This window comes from Vombatus ursinus, unplaced genomic scaffold, assembly GCF_900497805.2.
Source record: "Vombatus ursinus unplaced genomic scaffold, bare-nosed wombat genome assembly UNPS02014789.1, whole genome shotgun sequence".
In the NCBI taxonomy this organism is placed as follows: domain Eukaryota; kingdom Metazoa; phylum Chordata; class Mammalia; order Diprotodontia; family Vombatidae; genus Vombatus; species Vombatus ursinus.
Window position 1 is genome coordinate 6,688,536 of NW_020954567.1, and position 23,922 is coordinate 6,712,457.

Consider the following 23,922-nt stretch of genomic DNA (forward strand, 5'->3'; position numbering starts at 1 on the left):
CTTACGAATACAAGATGTCGAGGAAAGTGGGAAATGTGCCCTTTTAAAATTTTGGTAAATTAGTTCCTAATTCAATTCAATGAATATTTTTAAAGTGAGGCCAATGTATACACTGGAAAGTTACATTACAGCCTTCATTACACAGGCATTGACTAGAGCTGCAGGTTTGGAGTCAAGAAGACCTGAGTTCAAGTCCTGCCTCAGACATCTGACCCTATGCAAGTCCCTTAATCTCTTAGCCTCAGTTTCTTCATCTGTAATAATGGCATATAAAAAATAATTGCAGGCTATTTCATAGGGCTATGATATAGTTGTACATCTCAAATGAAATATAAATCACTTTTCAAACCTTACAACTCTACCTGAATGTTAGCTATTATTATTATTAATCTGCCTTCCTAATATTTCTCACATCCCTCTTTTTCTTTCCCTTCCCACCACCCCAGTTCCAGGCACTAGGCTTAACACCACATGTTTTTTAAATTTCAAAATCTTTATTACTCCCACAATTAGAAGCATATGATACAGACAGGTACAATACTATCATCACCTTCGTAACTATTAGCCACTACAAAAAATATTTCTTATGTGACTACTTATCTTTTTCACATTCCTGAACAAATAAACTATGACTGTTTTATAAGTCTATGATTTATATGATGAAAATGACCTACTTTCCAAATTCTTCAATGTCACTTATAAAAATGCTAAAAGTCCTACATGATAGTGATTTTAAATCGGAATTTGTTTTGTTCAACAGCCTTTATTTTGTTTTCATCAAATTCTATTTCGCTCCACCTTGGAAGACGTAAGACTATTTGAAGCCAGCTATCTTCCTCAGACACTTTGTCAGAGTACCACCATTTCTAGGAAAAGGGAAAGAAATTCAGAATGAGTTCTCTGTGACAAATTCATTAAGGGTCCTTATTTTAGAAATATCATGTAGATCTACTGGGCTTTCCAAAACAATGGAATTGATCAGACAACTGATTGACCACTAAATTCATGCTGGACTTGGAAACAGTAAGAACTGAGTTCGAGCTCCTGCTTCAGACACTAACTAGTTGTGTGACCCTGGGCAAGACAACCCCGGCCTCTGTTTCCTCATCTGTAAAACAACAATAACAACAAGAAAAGGCATTTATAAAGCACTTAAAAATATGATTTCATTGGATCCTCACAACTACCCTAAGAGGTAGGTGCTATTTTTATCTCAATTTTATAGATGAGGAAACTGAGGGAAACTGAGATTAAGTGATTTGCCCAGAGTCACACAGCCAATAAGTGTCTGAAGCAGGATTTGAACTCAGCATAATAAGAGCAGCTACCTCACAGGATTGTGGTGAAGATTAAATGAGATAACATATATAAATGTTAGCTATTATTATTATAATTATTCTGTTGTATCCTCTGAAATGCTCACACATCTTTAAAAGTAAACATATGCTGACTCACTTGCTCATTTCCTAGTTTGCCAGAGTTGGATGGCCTTCCACAAAATGGGTTGTCCCTCTCTGGAATAGTCCATTTTACAAAGCATTTCAAAGGGACTGGATACAGAGAAGCAGTAGTGGGGTTGAGAGTGGTGAAGAGTTGAATACAAAGGACAGAATTCCCATATTATGGGAACAAGGAAAGAGGGATTGAACTTGGCTTTTTCAAATCCAAGGAAGACTGAAAACTCCATTGTCATGTCCCTGAGGAGCACAGGAGGACTTTAGTGCTCTGCGAACAGCATGGGGTAGATGGTGGAGCAGAGAAAGGATTGGGAGAAGGGATCTCTTTTTGATTGTCTCCAGATGGTAGTTGTAAGACTATTTGGGGATGATGTTATAAAGGGGATTCCTGATATAGGTATAGGCTGGACCAGATGGTCCCTTCATGCCCCCCTTTCCAGGTTTTGGGGATCAGGATGGAGACAGCTTTCAGGCATCTAATAGAAATGTTAGCCCAGTCAGATTTTTCTAGTGTTTCAGAGTCCAGATGGACATGTATGATGAAGGATTCAGGGTAGAGTTATCTCAGGAACACGACTGGGTGAAGTCTCTGGTGGTAAATCTTTGCTATGAATCATACAGGGGAGATAGGTAGATAGAGACAGATATGCAAGATAGATGATATAGAGAACAGGTGATAGATGTAGAAGATGCATAAAGCATTTGTTAAGATCTTACTATCCCATAACTGAATGAAAGAAATAGGTTGTCTCGTTATTACAGTATTATCACCTTCTCCATGACCTCATCTGCCTGTCAAGGTAATGACATGTCCATGTAGTTCCTGACAACATGAAAGAACACAAGTATATGGATAGACTTCAACCTTCCCCCCATCCCCAACTTATTGTTTGCCACCTGGCAAGGTTCAGAGATTCCAGACTTTTCAGCTTCCAGAAGCATCTGACCACAGAATCCTCTCCTCTGGAGGAGGAACCTTTCATTTTTATCAGAAAAGGATGTGTATGTGATGAACAGAGCAAAAGGAAATAATAGCCTTTTCTCTCAAGAGCACAGAAGGGTAAGACTCCAAAGTACCACCATCCTCCCACCTCCTCTAATCCCCACCCCAGTCTAAGGGTCAGGAGGATTGAAGTTTGCTGTAGTTAACATCCTGGGGGAAAGAAGAAGGAAAATTGAGAAGATGGCAGTGGGGCAAATTGTCTTAATCCTTGTTCCCCTATGACCTTCCCAGTGGGAAAACCCTGAAGAAGAGAAATCTAGCTGGCAAGAGTGAGGAGGCAATCTAGCAGTGGGGAGCAGAATGTAACTTACTTAACTTTTTGAACAGACCTGCGATTTCATGGGTGTAGGGAGCTCCTGGGGAAGGACTTTCTTTACCAATACCCACTATTAGCACCTGCTTAGAAACTTAGCCTTCGACTTGCCAGGGGCATTGAGAGGCATTGTGACTTGCTCAGAGTTACTCAGTCAGGACAAGACAGAATCAGGACTTAAATTCAGCCTTCCAGACTCCAAAGCCAGCTCTCTGTTCACTATGTCATGCTGCCTCTCATTTAAAATTAAAATTAAGTGGGTAGGATACTGGACCTTGAGTCAGGAAGACCTGCGTTCAGATGTGGCCTTAGACAGTTGCTGGCTCTGTGGCTCCGGGTAAGTCATTTAATTTCTCTCAGCTTCAGTTTCCTCAGCTATGAAACGGGGATAATAAAAGCACCTACCTCCCAGGGTTGTTGTGAGGATCAAATGAGATAATATTTTTGAAGTGCTTGTATACTATAAAGAGCTATATAAATGCCAATTTATTATTATTGTGATTATCATTATTTCCAGAAGTGTAGCCTTCGGTTAAAGCCTGTGATGTAACTACCCCAGAGAAGTTCAAATCTTCAGGAGGCATCTAAAGTTACCTTTGGGGTCAGAGTCAACAAACCCCACTTCCCTTTCCCAGATTCCATTATTTACTTTGCTGATGGTTAGCCAAATTTTCTCCAGTACATTTCCTTGGATAGCACAGATCTGTAAAGCTGTTCTCAGGAAGAGGTTACAGTTCTCCTCATCTCCCATTAGTATGCATACGTAAGCCATCAGGTGGTAGATCCTTGGGTGGAAGATAGGTCCCGTGGAACTTTGAGCTACCAAATTCTCCAGAGTCTGATGAAAGAACAGTGGATATCTGGTTTGGAAAAAAGAATCTTATACCTAGAAAATTGTATTATTCACAGGTTAAATCAGTGGAATGACAATGACATACACAGTCAAAGATGGTTTGACTTGTGTATTTATTTCACTCATATCAAGAAAGTTTCTGCAGAAAAAATTCAGAGGAAGATAAGTTATATTTGTGAAATGCTTTATGGGATCATAACAAATCGATAGTCCATCCAGTCCATTATTCTGTGGGTGTCAGTGGTACTAAACAACTTTTCCTTTGAGAATGTGCTTGTCCTCCTTGAGATGAATTTTAAAAACTAATGAATGAAGCCAAACTAGTATAGATATATGTGCAAGATAATATGCTAAGTACCATGGAAGCTATAAAGATGAATAAGAATAGTCCTGGTCCCCAAGAATCTTATGATTTAGTTAAATTGGGATCTCTTATATGCCAGGCACTGTGCTAAATGCTACAAGCATACACAGTTCCTTCCCTCAAGGTGTTTACATACGAATGTTAGCTAATACTATGTTGTCAGTATGACTATCTGTATTATACATTGTAAAATGCTATTAATGTCAGTACTATTATCTGTTACCTCAAGGAACCCCACTGATTCTACTGTCCTTTGTATCAAGCTGATTATCTTGATGACTCTAAAGAGAGCTAGCCTGCAACTCTATGCCATTCTTTCTATTTCTTACTCTTAAAGGAAGCACAGCCTGAAAAGACAGATTTTCTTTAAAAGTTAAGATATATTCATAGATCTTCTGTCATTTAAAAAAACCATTAATCTCAAAACCCAACCTATCATCCATGTCATGGTGGGGAGGGGAGTGGTAATGCAAAGGACTAGCCTAGCAAAAATCACCCCCTTTTCACATGGACTTTGAAAATCCTCTTCAGTTTCCTTTCCTTCTTCCTTTTAGTTCCAAAATCAAATAAGAGGAAAAATTAGATAAAGAAATGAAAGCAACAGAAGAAAATTATGAAAAGACAACAGCTTGGTAAAATTGGCACATAAAAAATTACCAAAGAAAACTACATTTAAAACAAAATTAGCCTAATGGAAAAAGAGATGCAAAAATTCATTGATGAAAATAACTCCTTAAAAAACAGAATTAGACAAATGGAAAAAGAGTTACAAAAGTTCACTGAAGAAAATAATTTCTTAAAAATTAGAATTGGGAAGGTGGAAGCTAATGACTCCATGGGATACCAAGAAACAATAAAAACAAATTCAAAAGAATGGAAAAAAATAGAAGGAAATGTGAAACATTTCATTAGAAATCATATGTGACTCAACAATGTTAAACTGTTTACCTTTCTATATGGAAAGATGATACATGTATCTTCTGAGATCTTTATCATTATTAGGGCAATTAGGAGGCTTTGTAGAAAGAAGGTATAGAAGGTACAGGTACAGTTGGTTATGTTGGGGTGATGTGAAAAAAAATAGGTGAGAAAGAGGGATGCCCTGGGGCAAAGGGGAAGAGAAAGGAAGAATGAGGAAAATTATATCACATAAAAGAGGTGTGCAAGGAAAAGCTTTTACACTGGAAGGGAAAATGGTGTGGGGAGAGGGTGGGCAATGCTTGAACCTCACTCACATCTAAATTAGTTTTAAAAAGGGAACATATATATACACATCTACACATACATACACATACTCAATTGATAATAGAAATCTGTCTTATCCAACAGGAAAGTAAGAAGGAAAGAGGATGGGGGGGTAGTGTTGAAAGGGAGGACAGATAAAACAAGGGAGTGCTTAGAAGCAAAAAAAAAAAAGACTTGAGAGGAGGGGCAGGATAAAAAGAGAGAGACAAGGATAAACAGAAGAAAATAGGATGGAGGGAAATGAACAGTTAGCAATCACAACTGTGAATGTGAATGGGTTGAACTCACCCATCAAATGGAAGCAGACAGCAGAATGGATTAGAAATTAGAATCCAACAATATGTTGTTTACAAGAAACACACTTGAAACAGAGACATGCACAGAGTTAAGATAAGAAGCTGGAACAGAATCTATTATACTTCAGCTGAAGTAATAAAGACAGGGGTAGCAATCATCATCTCGGACAAAACAGAAGAAAAAAATAGATCTAATTAAAGGGGATAAGCAGGGAAACTATATTTTGCTAAAAGGAACCATAGAAAGTGAAGTAAGATCAATACTAAACATATATGCACCAAATAGCATAGCATCCAGATTCTTAAAGGAAAAGTTCATTTCAGGAGGAAACAGACAGTAAAACTATACTAGTAGGGGACCTCAAATTTCCTCTCTTAGAGCTAGATAAAGCTAACCATAAAATAAATAAGAGAGAAGTCAAGAAGATGAATAGAAATCTTAGAAAAATTAGATATGATAGACCTCTGGAGAAAAGTGAATGGGAATAAAAAGGAATATACCTTTTTCTTAGCTGTATATGGCACCTTCACAAAAATTGACCATGTATTAGGACATAAAGACCTCACAACCAAATGCAGAAAAGTAGAAATATTAGATGCACCCTTCTCAGAGCATAATGCAATAAAAAATACATTTAATAAAGGACCATGGAAGCATAAATTAAAATCTAATTGGAAACTAAATAATATAACCCTAAAGAATGAATGGGTCAAAGAACAAATCATAGAAACAATCAATAATTTCATTAAAGAGAATGACAACAATGAGACAACAGAAATTTTGTGGGATGAAATACTTTGGGGAAAATTTATATCTCTATATGTATGCATCAATAAAAGAGAGAAAGCAGATCAATGAATTGGACATGCTATTTAAAAAAAACTAGAAAAGGAACAAATTTAAAATTCCCAATTAAAAATCAAAATAAAAATCAAAAGATGGATTAATAAAATTGAAAGTAAAAAAACCTTGACAAATAAAACTAGGAGTTGGTTTTATCAAAAAAAAAAAAACAATGAAATAGACAAACTATTGGTTAGTTTGATTTTTTTTAAAAGAAAATAAAATTTCTAGTATCAAAAATGAAAAAGATGAATGTACCACCAGTGAAGATGAAATTAAAGCATTTATTAGGAGTTATTTTGCTCAATTATATGCCAGTAAAACTGACAATTTAAGTGAAATGGATGAATATTTACAAAAATATAAACTTCCCAGATTAGCAGAAGAGAAAATAGAGTATTTAAATGACCCTATCATAGAGAAGGAAATTGAATTAGCTCCCTAAGAAAAAATCCCCAGGACCAGATGGATTCACAAATAAGTTCTACCAAACATTTCAGGAACGATTAATCTGAATACTATATAGACTATTTGAAAAAGGGGAGTCCTACCAAATTCCTTTTATGACACAAATATGGTTTTGACACCTAAACCAGGGAGAGCAAAAACAGAGAGAGACAGACCAATTTCATTAATGAATACTGATGCAAAAATTTGAAATAAAATAATAAGGAGATTACAGCAACATATCACAAAGATTATACACTATACGCAGGTGGGATTTATACCAGGAATGCAGGGATCATTCAGTATTAGGAAAACTATCAGCATAATGGACCATATCAATAACAATAACAACAAAATCATATTATTGTATCAATAGATGCAGAAAAATCCTTTGAGAAAATAAAACACTCATTCCTCTTAAAAACACTAGAAAGCACAGAAATCAATGGGACTCTACTTAAAATGACAAGTAGTATCTAAAAACAAGAGCAAGCGTTATCTTTAATGGGGATAAACTCCTCAGTAAGATCAGGAGTGAAGCAAGGATGCCCATTATCACCACTATTATTCATTATTGTACTAGAAATTCTAGTTTTAGCAGTAAGAGAAGAAGAAGAAATTGAAGGAATTGTAATAAGCAATGAGGAAACAAAACTGTCACTCTTTGCAGATGATATGATGTTATACTTAGAAAATCCTAGAGAATCAACTCTAAAACTAGTTGAAAGAATTAACAACTTCAGCAAAGTTGCAGGATATAAAATATACCCACATAAATCATCAGCATTTCTATATACTATCAGCAAAGCCCAGCAGGAAGAGATAGAAATTCCATTTAAAATAACTTCACACAATAGAAAATACTTGGGAGTCAACCTGCCAAGACAAACCCAGGGATTAGATGAACACAATTACAAAATACTTCTCACACAAATAAAGACAGATCTAAACAGCTGGAGAAATAGCAATTGATCATGGGTAGATCGAGTCATTATAATAAAAATGGCAATTCTAGCTAAGTTAATTTACTTATTTAGTGCTCTACCAATCAGACTACTAGAGAATTATTTTATAGAGCTAGAAAAAATAGTAACAAACTTCATCTGAAAGAACAAAAGGTTAATAATATCAAGGGAATAAGTGAAAAAAATGTGAAGGAAGGTAACCTAGCAGTTCCACATTTCATTAGATATTACAAAGCAGTAATCATCAAAACAATCTGGTACTGGTTAAGAAATAGAGTGATGGGGGCAGCTAGGTGGCGCAGTGGATAGAGCACCAGCCCTGGAGTCAGGAATACCTGCGTTCAAATCCGGCCTCAGGCACATAATATTTCCTAGCTGTGTGACTCTGGGCAAGTCACTTAACCCCAATTGCCTCACTAACAAAAAAAAAAAAAAAAAAGAGTGATAGAGCAATGGAATAGACTAGGTACATAGTATATAGTAGTAAATGACCATAGTAATCTAATGTTAGATAAACCCAAAGATCCAGTCTTTTGGGATAAGAACTCAACCTTTAACAAAAATTTCTGGGAAAACTGCAAAGCAAGTTGGCAGAAACTAGGTATAGACCAATTTCTTACACCATATACCAAGATAATGTCAAAATGGATAAATGATTTAGGCATAAAGAGTGATATCATAAGTAAATAGGAGAATATGGAAAATACATACATGTCATTTTCTATGGATGAGGAAAGAGTTTATGTCCAAATGAGATAGAGGGATTACAGGAAGTAAAATGGAGAATTTTGATGACATGAAATTAAACAGCTTCTGAACAAACAAAACCAATGCAGCCAAAATCAAAAGGAAAACGAGAAACTTGGAAAAAAAAGTTTTAGAGCAAGTTTCTCTGATAAAGGCCTCTTTTCCCAAATATATAGGCCATTTTGCAGTTGATAAATGGTCAAAACATATGAACAGGTAGTTTTCAGAAAAATAAATAAAAGCTATCAATAGTCATAGGAAAAAAATTATCTAAATCACTACTCATTAGAGAAATGTAAATTAAAACAACTCTGAGATACCATCTAACACCTATCAGCTTAACTAACATGACAAAAAAGGAAATGGCAAATTTGGAGGGGATGTGGAAAAATTGGGACACTAATGTACTGCTGTAGAGTCATGAATTGAGTCAACCATTCTGGAGAACAATTTGGAACTAAAGTTTCTAAAAGACCCAATGATCTATAAAACTAAGTATACCCTTTGACTCAGCAATACCACTACTAGGTCTGTATCTCAAAGAGATCAAAGAAAAGGGAAAAGGACCTATATGTACAAAAATATTTATGGCAGCTCTTTTTGTGGTGACAAAGAATTGGAAATTGAGGGGATGTCCATCAATTGGGGAATGGCTGAACAAGTTGCAGTGTATGAATGTGATGGAATACTGTTGGGCTATAAGAAATGATGAGCTGGATGGTTTCAGAAAATCTGGGAAGACTTATATGAATTGATGCAATATGAGATGAACAGAACCAAGAGAAGGTTGTACATAGTAACTGCAGTTTTGTAAGGACGATCAACTGTGAAGGACTTAGCTGCTCTGAGCAAGACAATGATCCAAGACAATTCTAAAGGACCCATGATGTAAGACGCTGTCCACCTCCAGAGAGAACTCTGAGTGTAGATTGAAGCACACTTGTTTTTTTTCACTTTCTGTATTTTATTGTTTTATTTTGTTGGTGTTTTCTATTGCAACATGGTTAATATGGAAATATGTTTTGCATGACTTCACATGTATAATTGATATCAAATTGCTTGCCTTCTCAAAGAGGGGGGAGGGATGGGAGAAAGAGAGAATTTGAAACTAAATTTTAAAAAAATACGTGTGAAATTTTTTCATGTAATTGGAAAATATTTAATGAAATATATGTATATATATATATACACATATATATATATGCATAAGCTTGACCCCAATGGAGAGATTTAAGGAGACACTTCTTTGCAGAGGTGGGATTGTTTTCATGTGTTGATCTGTTTTGATGAATTTCTTTTCTTTCCCATTTAATAAAAATTCTTTGTTTTATGAAATGGATCTCCTTGAGAGGGTAGAAAGAGGGAGAGATGTGTAGGGAGAGATACAGGAGGTTAAAAAAAACCCAAAAGTTTAATAAAATAATTTTTAAAAATAGCAAGGGTTTCTTGTGCCCAGTTACAGCTTAATCTGTTCCTTTAAAAAAATTGTGGTGGTAAAAAGTTGGAAAGTAGTAGTGTAGAAATAGCATTAGTCAGAGGAACTGGGTTAAATCCAGGTTTTGCTACCATACAACCTATGCCACCCTTAAACAAGTTATTTAAACTCCTAGTTACCTCACCTGTAAAATGAGGGGTAAGACTTAATGCTCTCTAAGGTTCCTTTTATCTCTAAATCTGATCCTAAGTACTGAAATATATTATTTCTGGAAATACATTTTTCTAGGCAGGTAGGTGGCAGAGTGTATAAAAAGCTGGAGGAGTCGGGAAGACCAGAGTTCAAATGCTGCCTTAGATATTTATTAGCTATGTGACCATGGGCAAGTCACTTAACCTTTTGCAGGCTCTGTTTCTTCATGGGAATGATAACAGCATCTATTTCAGGGGGTTGTGAGGATCAAATGAGATTAACATATGCAAATCTTAGAGAACTATGTAAATGCTAGCTATTATTGAAATAGATTATTCCTGGAATGGTGATTTCAATTAATGATTTCAACCATTTTTGGAAATTTGTCTGAAATGAATTCCTCTGCTTTGCGCCCTTAGTAATTAGAGTATGGTGTCAGTGAACTTAATAATTCAGATTTTTTTTTATTACGTCAAGGTCTACAAGGTACTTTCCTTACAACACGCTCTTCCATGATGTATTTTTATAGATGAGGAAACAGGTGTAGAAAGATTATGTGATTTGACCATAGTTACACAGCTAATTAAGTGATTAGACTTGGGATTTGACCTTCAATCTCATGACTTTGAGTTCAGCATTCTTTCCTTTCCGGGCCATCATTGGACTGATGATATGGAAAGTATAGGAGATTAAATTGGCGGTACTAATTCCCAGGCATAATTTGGAAGTTTGTTTGCTCATTTCCTGATTTTGCTATCATTTGCCTCATTTCTTACAAGGTACAAAGGGAATCGGGAGAAATCTGATTAACTGATTAAGGGTGGGGTGAGGGTGGCGGTTATTTGTGATTTTACTGTAATAGATTCTGGTGAATTTGTGACATTAAGGTCAACGTGCCTTGCCTCTAGGCAACAAGTAGCCACAGAGTGAAATACCAGAACAAGAAAGTGTAATTCCAAATGTCATGATGAAGGAGAGTTGGATAGAGGGAATTCCTTGGTTGGGGATGGATGGTAGGGATACATGTTAGGGCAAAGGGGTCAGGGCCTCTTTGCCCCAGGGGGGCCTCAGAATTAGAAAGTAAAGAAGAGCAGTTAGTTTAAAATTATGCTAAAAACAACCTGATAGGGTTGGAATCAAGGTTAGGGGAGATAACTCTAATTTAGTATTTTTTTAATATATATTTCACCTTGGAATTGCATTGTCCAAACATTGCTAGTGAGATGGCCAAGCTTAAGGCAGTCTTTTTCTTATTGGTAGCCACCCTCTCAGGAGCAGTGAAAAAATAACTCATAGCTGCATATCTAAGCAGTATGTTCTGTGTATATCTAAGTAGTATGTTCTGTGTATATCTAAGTAGTATCCTTTGTTGTTGTATTAACTGGCCTGAATACAAACTCAGCAAAATACAAGGAAGGGGTCACCTTGAGTAGTTCAACTCCAATGTCCTGGACATTCTCCGTTTGGTCTTGAATTTGTTTTTGGAAGCAAAGAACCTGGCATTCCATGAATTTACTAAATCCTGAGCAGTAAAGGACTGAGGGAGTCCTTCTCTGGACCAGCTTTTTAGCTTTGTTGAAAAATACTTGAAAATTTTCCCACTTCTCATGTCTAGCAAACCTAAATCACCAACAGAGGGAGGGGAGGGGAGGGGAGGGGAGGGGAGTAAGGTCAGCATCACACTTGAGGTCTGTTGCTTTTCTGAATCAGCTTTAGTAAAAATACGCCTTCCTAAAACTGGGCCCCTAGAAGCTACCCTGGGCTCACCAACTGTGGGAGAATGCAGTTTGAAATTTGAATTCTGGCTGCAGCAGATTCTGAGCATATTTTAATAGCTGGTGGTAAGAGGAGTCGGGGTGAATTGGGGAATTGGGCACCCAGAAGACAAAAGGAAAACATCATCTCCATTCCAGTTGCTGGAGGGATGCATTCCAGGGGACTCTAAACTCCGGGGCTCATGATTAGCCAGAATGTGTGAATGTGATCTTGGGTTAACTTTTCCTTCATTTAATCTCTTGGTCTTTCAAAGCAGCCAACTTTCTTGCCTAAACTGAACATGTTACAGTTTTAGAAGGAAAAGCATCTCTTCCTGGAGGCAGTGAATGTTTCTAAGGTTCCTTTTCTAGTTTCTTGGCTCTCACTCTTACCAGCACTGGTGGCACTTTCATTCACTAAGACTGCTGATCATGGAATACCCCTTGGTCCCCACTATTATTTCTCTCTCTACAACTATCAATCACTCAGTAACCTTTCCCCCTTTGAGGTTTATTCAATCTATATTTATTGACAAACCAAGATTCTGGTAGCTATTGTCTATAGATCTCCTTGCTTCCTCAATAAATTTAGGGTTCACAGTCTTTCTCTCCTCCCCAAATCCTGACCTTATACTAGCAGACTTCAATATACATGTTGATATTCCCTCAAACATCCGAACCTCTTAATTCCTCAATTCACTCGTTTCCCTTGACCTCTTCCTCCTCTACCCTGCCACAGCTACACACAGATGATCATACTCTTCCCATCACCTACAGATGTTCCACATGAACTCTGAAATTCCTTTATCTAATTATAATCTGTTATCATTCCACTTCTCCCTCTGCCTTTCAACCCTAAAATCTGTTGTTGTTGTTCCTTATGTGACCACCAATCTTTCCATCCCTCAGATCTCTCCCAGGCCATCACCCCTGCATGGCTACACCCTCTTCCCTTTCCCACCTTGACCCCTTGGTGAGCCAGTTCAACTCTACACTGTCCTCTTCTCTTGAATCACTTGCCCCTTTATCCTAAAGAAAATCTTGCTTTTCCAAACCCCAGCCTTGCATTGCTCCCACCATCTGCTCCTTTGCTTGTACTTATTTGCTGCTGAACAAACCTGGAGAAAATCATGAAACTGTGCTGACTGGATCCACTACCAAGTTATGTTATATGATCTCAACCAGGCCCTCACTGCATTAAGGTAATTCTTTTACACCTCCCTAATGGAGGCACCATTCCACTCATCATTGTGACTTTTCCAAACATTTTCATCTTCAAGCGTTCCACAGTTCCCTCTTCCCCTATCCTCTCAGCTGAGAACCTTACTTCATTTCACTGAAAAAAAATTGAGGCCTCTCTCAGCTCTCTCTTCTGTCCTGTTCCTTATCTCACATCACTCATGCATCTTTCCCCACTATCTCCTCCATAAACCTTGTGTCACATGAAGAGGTGGCCCTTCTCTTTGCCAAGGCAAACCCCTCTACATGCACAAGTGTATATGTATATATGTGTATGTTTATATACATATACATATATATGTATCCCATCTTCTCCAGCAGATTGTCGTATCATCTCTACTTTCACTAATATTCAGTCACTCCATATCCACTTGCTGTTTCCATTTTGCCTACAGACACACCCATGTCTCCTGTATCCTCAAAATATCCTCACCTGATCCATCCACCCCTGCTACTTATTATCCCATCTCTCTCTTCCCTTTTGTGGCTAAACTCCTTGAGAAGGCCATTTACAACAGGTGTCCCCACTACTTCTCCTCTCACTCTCTTCTTAATTAACTCTTTGCCTTCTGGCTTCTGACCTCATCATTAAATTGAAACCGCCTCCTCCAAAGTTACTAATGGTCTCTTAATTGTCCACAGCAGCCAAGGGCTTCCACAGTGAAGGCATCCATCAAAGAGCAGCTCAGTTCAATAGAGAGATGAAAGCAGCAGAGGACTCCAGATGGATGGAGAAAGCAGCTTGCCCAGTGACATCAGCAGAGGATCTCAGCAGCTTTGGAGCATCCGTGGTCTCTTTCTTGTCAAATCTAATTATCTTTTCTCTATCCTCATCTTTTTGAATCAGCCTTTGGCACTGTCAGTCATCCTCTTCTCTTTGATACTCTCTTCTTCCTAATGCTTTTGTGACACTGCTGTCTCCTGATTCTCCTCTTGCTTCTCTGACTCCTCCTCTCTCTTTTGCAGGATATTTATGCATGTCATGCCTGATAACTGTGCCTCGAAATTCTGTCTTGGGCCCCTCGTCTTCTCTTTTACTTCAGTGCAGTTTCATGTGTGATCTCATCAGCTCTCATGATTTCAATGATCATCTTTATTCAGATGATTCACAAAATCTACTCATTTAGCTTTTACCACTCAATCTCCAGTTTCACCTCTGCAACTGCCTTTTAGACCTCTCAAACTGGCTGTCCTGTAGGCATCTTAAACTTAACATATCCAATTGAACTTATTATATTTCCCCCCAAACTCTCCCCTCTTCCTAACTTCCCTATTATTTTTAAGGGTACCACCATCCTTCCAGTCACCCAGGCTTGCAACCTAGACATGATCCATGGCTCCTCACTCTCTCTCACTGCTCCCTGCCTCCCCAATATCTAATCAGTTGTCATTTCCTGTAGTTTACACCTTCATAACATTTCTCGTATACTCCACTCCTTTCCTTTTATGACATTACTACAACCCTGGTACAGGCCCTCATCACTTTACAATTGGACTATTGCAGAAACCTGCTAGATGGTGTCCCTGCCTCAAGTCTATCTCCACTCCAATCCATTCTCTACTCAGTTGTTAAATTAACCTTCCTAAAGTTTATCTGACTATATCACTCCCTTAGTCAATCAACTCCAGTGGCTCTCTGCTGCCTCCAGGATCAAATATAAAATCCTCTGTTTGGCTTTCAAAGCTCTTCCTAACCTGGCTCCTTCCTATTCTTCCAATCTTCTTCCAACTTAATCCCCTCCATGTACTCTGCAATCTAGTGACACTGGTTTTTTTGCTGTTCCATCTCCCGACTTCAGGCATTATCGCTGCTTGTCTCCACACTTGGAACACTTTCCCTCCTCATCCCCTCCTCCTAACTTTGCTGGCTTCCTTCAAGTCTCAGCTGAAATCCCACCTTCAACATAAAGCCTTTCTCAATCTTCCCTTTGAGATGACCTCCAGTTGATCCTCCATCTTGTTTGCACATGGTTATCTGCATCTTGTCTCCCCAGTTAGACTGTGAGCTCTGGAGAGCAAGGTCAGTCTTTTGCCTTTTTTTTTGTATCCCTGGTGCTGAACACAGTGCCTGGCATGTTAACAAATGCTAACTGACTGACAGTGTTATCATTGATTCTTCTAGACAATGCTTATTACTGTCTGATATTGAGTTTAACATCTCTCTCTACCCCACCCCAAACTACTCCTCCTCTTCCTAATTTTCCCATCTCTCATAATTGTATCACCCAGTTACCTCATGCTTGTAAATTCAGGATCATCTTTGATTTCTCCTTCCCCTAAAACATTTCATTGTCAAAGCCTTTCAATTCTAGCTTCCCTCTCTCTCATTTCTGGCCCCTCTTTTTATTCCCAATGCCACCATCCTGGTGATACTTCCTCTAAACTACAGAAGTATCTTCCTGACATCTCCTTGCTTATAAGCTCTCCTCTCTCCATTCCAACTTGAATGTTGCTGCTAGATGAATCTTCATAGTGCACAAATCTAATCTCATTACTTCACTGCTCAGAAACCTTCAGTGGCCTACTGATGTCCACATCCTTTTGCCTGGCCTTCAAGGCCCTCCATAATCTGGTTCTAGCCCACTTCTCAGTTCAGTTCAATTTAATCCATCCCTCTTTGGCCATATCTCACCCTGTCAACCTGGAACACTATCTTTCCTCTGAATATGTCTTTCATTCTCTTGCTTTTGAACCTTTGCTTGTGCCGGCCGCGCCGTGCACTCTCAACAGGCTGCCAGGGTCACACATACCAGTCTTCAGAGCCCACCCGGATAAACTTAGAGACGAGCCGATCAGGAGGTGCAAACACTCAAACTTTACTCAGAAACCATCACAGCAAACCAAGCAGGAAAGCAAGAGAGCAGGGGCAAGTGAGCAGGAGCAAACAAACAGGAGCCCGACCAGCCCAAGACCTCTGATCTCTACCCCCCCCATATACCTTCCTATAGCCCCTCCTCCTCGCCATCCCACCCCCACGTGGCACAGCCAACAGACAATCCCTCACACCTGTCCCATCTTGCCTCAACCCCCACATGGTACATAGCCAACATCAGACAATCCCTCACACCTGCCCCTCACATTTGCTTATAAAGTTTCCTATACTTGTAATGCCACCTCTTACTTCTCTGACTCAACCTGTTGACATTCCACCCATCCTCACCTCCCGGACTGAGGCTTCCTTGTTCTCCTCCATTGGGAAATGATTTCTTTCTCATTGGATCTTAAAACACTTCACATTACTCTCATATCAATCCCATGAAATTGTAAGCTCCTTGAAGGAAGGAACTGGGTTTCATTTATCTTTGGCTATAGCCTAGCATATTGCTTTATAAATAATAGACATTAATAAATGTTTGTGTGTTTAAAAATGAGAGAGATGGATAGATAAGCTTTGTGTTACCAGATTGCTACATCCGAATAAAGAGCCAGTAACAGGCCACTGTGGAATTTGAGGATTTTGTTATCTTCTCGGTCATTTATGAATTCCAGACATTCTTCAAAGGTCCTATAAATAAAGCCTGTGAAGGACAGGAGAAGGAACATTTCACTTGGGGTTCTCTTTCTTAGCTTAGTAATTATCCATGAGAGAGTTTCATGAGAGGTGAGGTTGTGTTCTCGATCCAATTTTTAGGATGGTTTGAAACCAGAGGTAGGACATGTGACATGATGGTCCCATGCCATTGATTGCTACTCTTTCCTTGAGCTAGGATCTGCAGAAACTTGGGCTGAGGGAGTAGTCAGGTCTTTATGCTCCAAAGTTAGAAAAGCATAAATTTCTATCCCATCATGTTCTCGCTGTTCTCTAACTGGTAGCAACACTTGAATTCCTCTCCATGACACAGTCCAGTAAGACCACCCTGGGAGCTCAGTGACCGGATTGGATTCTGGTTTAAGGTATGCCCTGGACAACCTTAAAGGAATTGTCCATTGTTGTCTCATTGGTGTGAGGCATCTGAAAGCACCCTCTACCACAGATATTTAACCAACCATTCTACTACAGATGTCTGAAACTCCCACCCTTAGAATGTTTTATTTTAACTTTGGTTTCTAAGAAGCCCTTATTACAATGTGTGGGGAGAGGTAATATTGCACAGTGCTTTAGTGTGTTCTCCTGGGTGCTTAACCTTAGGTCTCTTCTCTGCTAGATGCCTCTGTTTCCTCAGCTGTAAAACAAAGGAGTTGGACTAGAACCATAGATTTAGAGCCAGAAGGGACCTTACAGGTCATTGAGTCAACTACTTCATTTCATAGATGAGGAAACTTGAAGTCCAGGCTTGAGGCTCCAAGATGTGCCCTGCATCAGGGCAGTTACAGTTAGTGAGTGTCCGGGGTGAAATTCCAACCCAGGTCTTCCTGACTCAAAGTCTACCCACTGGTTTCCAAGCTCCTCATTTGAACTCTCCTATTTTGTGATTCTGTGGTTAAGATATTGTCTGCCATGGACATCCTGTTGTGATTTTTTTTTAAGCAGATTTCCTAGCGATACCTCTTTTTTCCTCCAAGGTTTTTCCCAAGCCATAGAACACAGAGAGACGCTGCTCCCCTTCTTCCCTACAACTTTGTCCCTCGTGTTTGAGGTAAGGCTGGCCTTGCATGCACTTTCCCTCCTGTAACTTCTTTTTTTTATTTGTGGGGCAGTTGGGGTTCATTGACTTGCCCAGAGTCACACAGCTAATGAATGAGTGTTCTGTATCTGAGGCAGGATTTGAACTCCAAGGCCAGATGGAGCACTATCCACTGCTCCATCTAGCTGCCCCTCCTGTAACTTCTTGATGTCAATCCTACCACCCAGAAACTGAATGGTAATAGCTTCCGTCCCAGCCTAATCTCTTCTCCACCAAAACCAGGAACCAGCCAGTTCTGGGGGGAAGTCTTTTGAGATGCATACTCTTGTTGCCCTCTTCAGAATGCAAAAGCAAGACTTACCACCATAAAGCAGGATGTCGAGACAGATATCATAGAAAAGTCCTTGGCTGATGGCATGCTCCTCTATGGTAGCAAATGACCACATCCAATCCATCACTTCGACCATTTTCTGGTATCTGGGGCAAGAAAAGAATATAGTCCATCCCCGCAGTGCAAAACCACTTGCCACAGTCTAAGCTGAAACATCCCACTTTGCCTACCCTGACAATACAACATTTTCTCCTGGGACTTGCCACAGAAATACCTGTTTTTCAGAAAGAGAGCTACAGTGAGTCTTTGAAGGACGAAATAATGCCTGTTGGGATCCTTGATCAACTGCCACATCCCATGTGCTCGGAAGCCTGTAGAAGAAACAATCTCAATCTCTCTTCCTCCACTCTTTGCCTTCTAATTAAATCTCCAGTAGAATGCAAATTCTGGTGTTTTTTTGTCTTTCTGTCCCCAGTGCCTTGCACATAGGGATAGGGATGATAGGGACTGCACTTGTGATTTCATTGGTCTTGGGAGGAAACTCCCAGGTGTGTGAACTTCCTCAACCAATGCAAGTTGGCACTTTCTCTGTGACTTACAATCTTCAAGGCTTGTGCACTGAGAGGTTAAGTGACTTGCCCAGGGTTGTCCTGCTAGTTAGTACATGTTAACAACAGAACTTTAACCCAGTTCTTGGCTTTGAGGCTGGCCCTCTATCCAGTCATTCTCAAACTGTCATCTGCAGACTCCTGGGAGCCCCTGAGACCCTTTCAGGGCATCCTCAAGTTCAAAACTGTTTTCACAATAATACTAAAATGTTTTTGTTACTATTAAATTAATCAATTAAATTATTACTGTTATTTAAATAATTAAATTAAATATTATTATTAAAATTGTCTTCCCTTTTTCAACTCCATATCTGTGTGAGTATGAATTTCCTTTGTATCTTTCAAACAAAACAACATATTGCAATAGATTGAATGCAGAAGCAGACATGAGAACCCAGCTGTCTTCTTTTAAGTCAGATATTAAAGAGATTTGTAAAGATATGTAAAACAATGCCACTTGTCTCACTAAAAACTTTTTTTGTTTTGGAAAATAAAGCTATTTCTAATTAAAATATATTATTTATGTTAATAGGTAATGGGCTTATTATTGTTATTTTAAATGAATTGATAAATTCTTAAAATTATCAGTTTTAATTTCTAATATGGTAAATCTCTATAGATAGGACCCACAGAAATGGGAGCTCTTTGGAATCCTCAATGATTTGTAAGAGTGTAAAAGGGTCCTGAGACTTTACAAATGAGATAATATTTGTAAAGTGCTTAGCATAGTGTGTGGCACATAATAGGTACTTAATTAATGCTTTTTCCCTTCCCATTCCCCTTGAGACCAAATAGTTTGAGAATCACTATACTCTACCATGCTCCCTCTCTTACCTTGCATATAGTAGGCCCTTAATAAACAAGAATTGATTTGAATTGGAGGTCCTTTGCTGCCCAGTCAGATGGAGATGAAAAGGAAATCTTACCTAACTGAATAGACAGATCTAGGTAACCCATTATGTACTTGATGTAAGACAATTTTTCTGCCACATAAGCAATTATTTCCACAGTTTCTCTATTTAAGGGCTCATTGAAGATTTTCTCAAAGGCCATGACTTCATACTTGAACCATAATCCCTGGTAACCTGCCAGTTGGCTGTGCAGTGAGTAGTCCAAGTAGGCTATGATGATCTGAAATGTCATAAGTGAAAGGAAGGAAGGAAGGAAGGAAGGAAGGAAGGAAGGAGAAAGAAAGGGTAAATGTGAGAGGGTATATATATGGGATATCCCATATGCAATCAATCAACAATTATTTATTAAATGCTTACTATGTGTCAGGCACTGTGCTAAGCCCTGGGGATACAAAGAAAAAGCAAAAACAGTTCCTGCCCTCAAGGTGCTTATGTTCTAATGGGAGAGATTTTATATACACACACACACACACACACACACACACACACACACACATACATATACACACACACACACAGAGCAGGGAGAGACTCGGGGTAGGAGGTTCTCATGATAGTTCAGGAGACAAGTGATTAGGACTTGAACTACAGTGGTGGCTCTATGAGCAGAAACAAGGGAGTGCCTAGGAAAGTTGTTGTGGAGTAGAAATGATAAGGTCAGATTGGACTGTGGGATGAGTGATAAGGAGGAGTCAAGGATGGCACCGAAGTTTTGGACCTGAGTGACTAGGGGATGGTGACGCCCTTTATGGTACAATGGAAGCCTGGGAGAGGGGTGGATTTGGCAGGGAGAGATTAGGAGTCCAGTTTGGGACGTGGTGAGTTTGAGATGCCTAAGGGACTTCCCAAGAAGAAGCTGTCAGATAGGCAGGATGAGAACCAGGAGAGAGAGCAGTGACCTGAAAACCCAGAGAGAAGAGAGTATCAAGGAGAAGATCTTGATCCACACCGTCAAAGGCTGCAGAGAGGGCAAGAAGGATGAGAACTGAGAAAAGGCTATTGGATTTGGAAACTAAGAGGTCATTAGTAATTTAAGTTACTAATCATTACTTTGGTTACTATTTCCAAAATATACTGTCTAGGGAACTGATTCAAATATATAAAAATAGGAGCAATTCCCCAATTATTAAATAGTCTAAGGATATCAACAGACAGTTTTCAAGGAAAGAAATCCATGATATTAAGAACACATGACAATTTGCTACAAATCACTAATCATTAGGGAATTTCAAATTAAAGATAACCTGAGGTCCCATTTTACATCCACCAACGTTGACTTTGATCTAAAGTTGACAAAAATGGAAAATGGCAAGTATTGGAAAGTCTTTGGGAAGATAGTCACATTAATGTATTATTAATGTGTTAATGCAGTATTGGTTGAGTTGTAAATTGGTTGAGTCATTATGGAAAGCAGTTTGGAATGATGCCTCAAAAGTTTGTACATTTGACCTGGTAATACAATTACTTGATTTATACCCCAGAGAGATCAAAGAAAGAGGAAAAGGTCCAGGGGCATGCTGCTGATAAATGTTTAACAACTCTCTGTACAATATACCTTTAAATTACATCTATTAACATTTTCTAAATCACTTTCTTAAGTCTACATAATTAACAGAACAATAAATCAAGCCCTAATTTATAGCATTCACCTATTTCTGAGATCTAAATACCCACACAGAAAATTTAACAATTGGATCTTTGAGGCAGCTCAAGTTGGCTCCAACACACCCCTGAAAAAAGACCCATATGTTCAAAAGAAATTTATAGCTTCTGTTTTTGTAGTGTCAAAGAATTGAAGGGGCAGCTAAGTGGCTCAGTGAGTACAGTGCTTGACCTGCAGTCGGGAAGACTCATCTTACTGAGTTCAAATCTGTCCTCAGACACTTACTAGCTGTGTCACCCTGGGCAAGTTGCTTAACCTTATTTGCCTCAGTTTCCTCATCTGTAAAATAAACTGGAGAAGGAAATGACAGACCTCTGCCAAGAAAACTCCAAATGGGTCACAAAGAATTGGATATAACTAAAACTGCTGAACAACAACAACAACAAAATAATTGGAACTAAGGAGATATCCATCAGTTGAAGAATGGTCCAACAAATTATGGCATAAGAATATAATGAAACACTATTGTGCCATAAGAAAATGATGAAAGAAATGGTTTGAGAGAAACTTAGTAAGACTTACACGAACTGATGTAGACTGAAATGAATAGAACCAGGAAAATTTTATGTATTATTTATATATATATATACACACACACACACACACACACACACATATACACACATATACATATATACATACATATGTATATATACATACATGTGTATATATGTACACACACATATATACCTACATACATACATACATATATATGTAGAATAACAATATAAAGATGAATAACTTTGAAAGACTTAAGAACTCTAATCAATGCAATGATCAGCCATGATTCCAGAGGAATATGGATAAAGAATGCTGCTGCCCAACACCTACAGAGAAGTGATAAGACCAGGGATGGGGAACCCGCAGCCTCAAGGCCACATGTGGCCGTCTGAGGCCCTTTGACTGAATCTCCTTAATAAAAGGATTTGTTCTGTAAAACTTGGACTCAGTCAAAAGGCTGCACCCAAGGACCTAGAAGGTCACATGTGGCCTCGAGGCCACAGGTTCCCCCACCCCTGTGTAAGACTGAATATACAGAATAAGACATACATTTTTGGACATGGCCAGTGTGGGAATTTGTTTTGTTTGACTGTGTATTTTGTTGTAAAGTGCTGTTTCTTTTCTTTCTCAGTTAGGGGGAGGGGTGGGAGGAAGGTGGGAAGGAGAGAAAGTAAATATTAACTGAAAAAAATTTGAAACAAGAATGTAAGCTTGTGGGTAGGGACTATCACTAGTAGCTGGTAACATGCCTGGCATACAGTAGGTGCTTAATACATAATTTTTCATTCATTTATTTGCAACAGGCTAGATGATCTCTTATATTCCTTGCAATTCTGAGACTCTATAAGTATATGAAAGCCTACCTGGAAGTTGTTTTGAGTTTCCAGTGCAGAATTCACTTGCATCATGGCAGCTAAGTGGGCAAAATACTTGTAAAGGCAAGCATCATCCAAGCTGTAGATCTGCCATAATGAGGAGAGGCAAGAGATTTGCTGGTGAAGCTGAGCCAATTTTTTCTTCCTATTAGGTAGAGGAGAAGCAAAATCATACAGTGTGGCATAGAGAAAAACAACAGAATAACTCAAAGAGGAGGTGTGAGGGTAGTCAAGATGATCTCTGAAGTTACTTCCCACTCTAAGATTCTGTGGAAAACTATCTAAGGAATGTGTAGCCTGGATGTCATGAAAGACTTCCTCCCAATTATTCCTCTTGGACTTGAAGCAACTGTTTCCTAGGTTCATAGGATTTAAAGTTGGTATAGACCAGAGAGGTCAACTTGACTCCCTTTGTTCTAAAGATGAGAACCCAGAGGAATTCATGTGTCTGTCTTGTTCCCCAAAAAAGGCAAGGGCCCCTGTCTTCTATTTCTCTGGCATTGCTGATAGTGCTCTAACCAGTATTAAACACTCTGCTCTCACTCCACAATTTCACATCTAACCTAGAACAAGCACCAGAAAATAATCCAGAAGGGAACAACTTACCGAAAGGAAAGAAACCAAAGCATGGAGATCCACATGGCGACCCCAGTCTCTCTCCCACGCTGTAATCCTCTTCAGATATCTGAAGATAGCTATTATATCCCTCTAAATCCTCTCTTTTCTAGTTTAAACATCCAGTTACTATCTCGCATGCTTCTAGGGCATGATCTTGAGGTTTGGGACTATCTTGATTGCCAGCTTCTGAGCACTCTCCAGCACATCAATTCCCAGAACTTAATAGAAAACTCCAGATGTGGTCTAACCAGGACAGAACATACCTGGGCTTCGTACCTCCATACTTCTGTACACAGTGCCTGTCTCTCAGTGCAGTCTAAGATGAACTTTATTTGGCTTCCACAACATGCTCTTGGCTCATCTTGAGGTTACAATCCACTAAAAACAGTGGATCTTTATCAGACTCTGCTGTATAGCCATGTTTCTCCCGTTTTATACTTGTGAGGCTGATTTTTGAACTCACATTCAAGGCTTCACTTTTATGCCCATTAAATATCAAATCTTCAGCTCTAGCCCGGGGGGGGGGGGTGGTCAGCATGTTATCGCTGGAGCCCATTGCCTGTTTTTGTACTGCCTGTGAGCTAAAAATGGTTTTATTTTAATCAAGGTTTTTGAGGATCCAGACTGTGTCACTCAACGTGTTAGCTCTCCTTACAAGCTTTGTTTCATCTGCAAATTTGATAAGCATGCTATTTA

The 23,922-nt window shown here is 38.9% G+C and overlaps 1 protein-coding gene across 1 annotated transcript in view; it reads right to left on the bottom strand.

The window, feature by feature from the left end:
- Positions 1 to 716: 716 nt before the first annotated feature.
- Positions 717 to 23,922, bottom strand: part of ADCY10 (adenylate cyclase 10) — a 127,725-nt gene continuing 104,519 nt past the window's right edge. Inside the window, 8 exon segments of the mRNA XM_027868597.1 lie at positions 717 to 866; positions 3,423 to 3,611; positions 11,586 to 11,781; positions 16,555 to 16,672; positions 18,081 to 18,196; positions 18,325 to 18,421; positions 19,585 to 19,789; positions 22,597 to 22,753. Coding sequence (XP_027724398.1) covers positions 717 to 866; positions 3,423 to 3,611; positions 11,586 to 11,781; positions 16,555 to 16,672; positions 18,081 to 18,196; positions 18,325 to 18,421; positions 19,585 to 19,789; positions 22,597 to 22,753 — 1,228 coding nt within the window.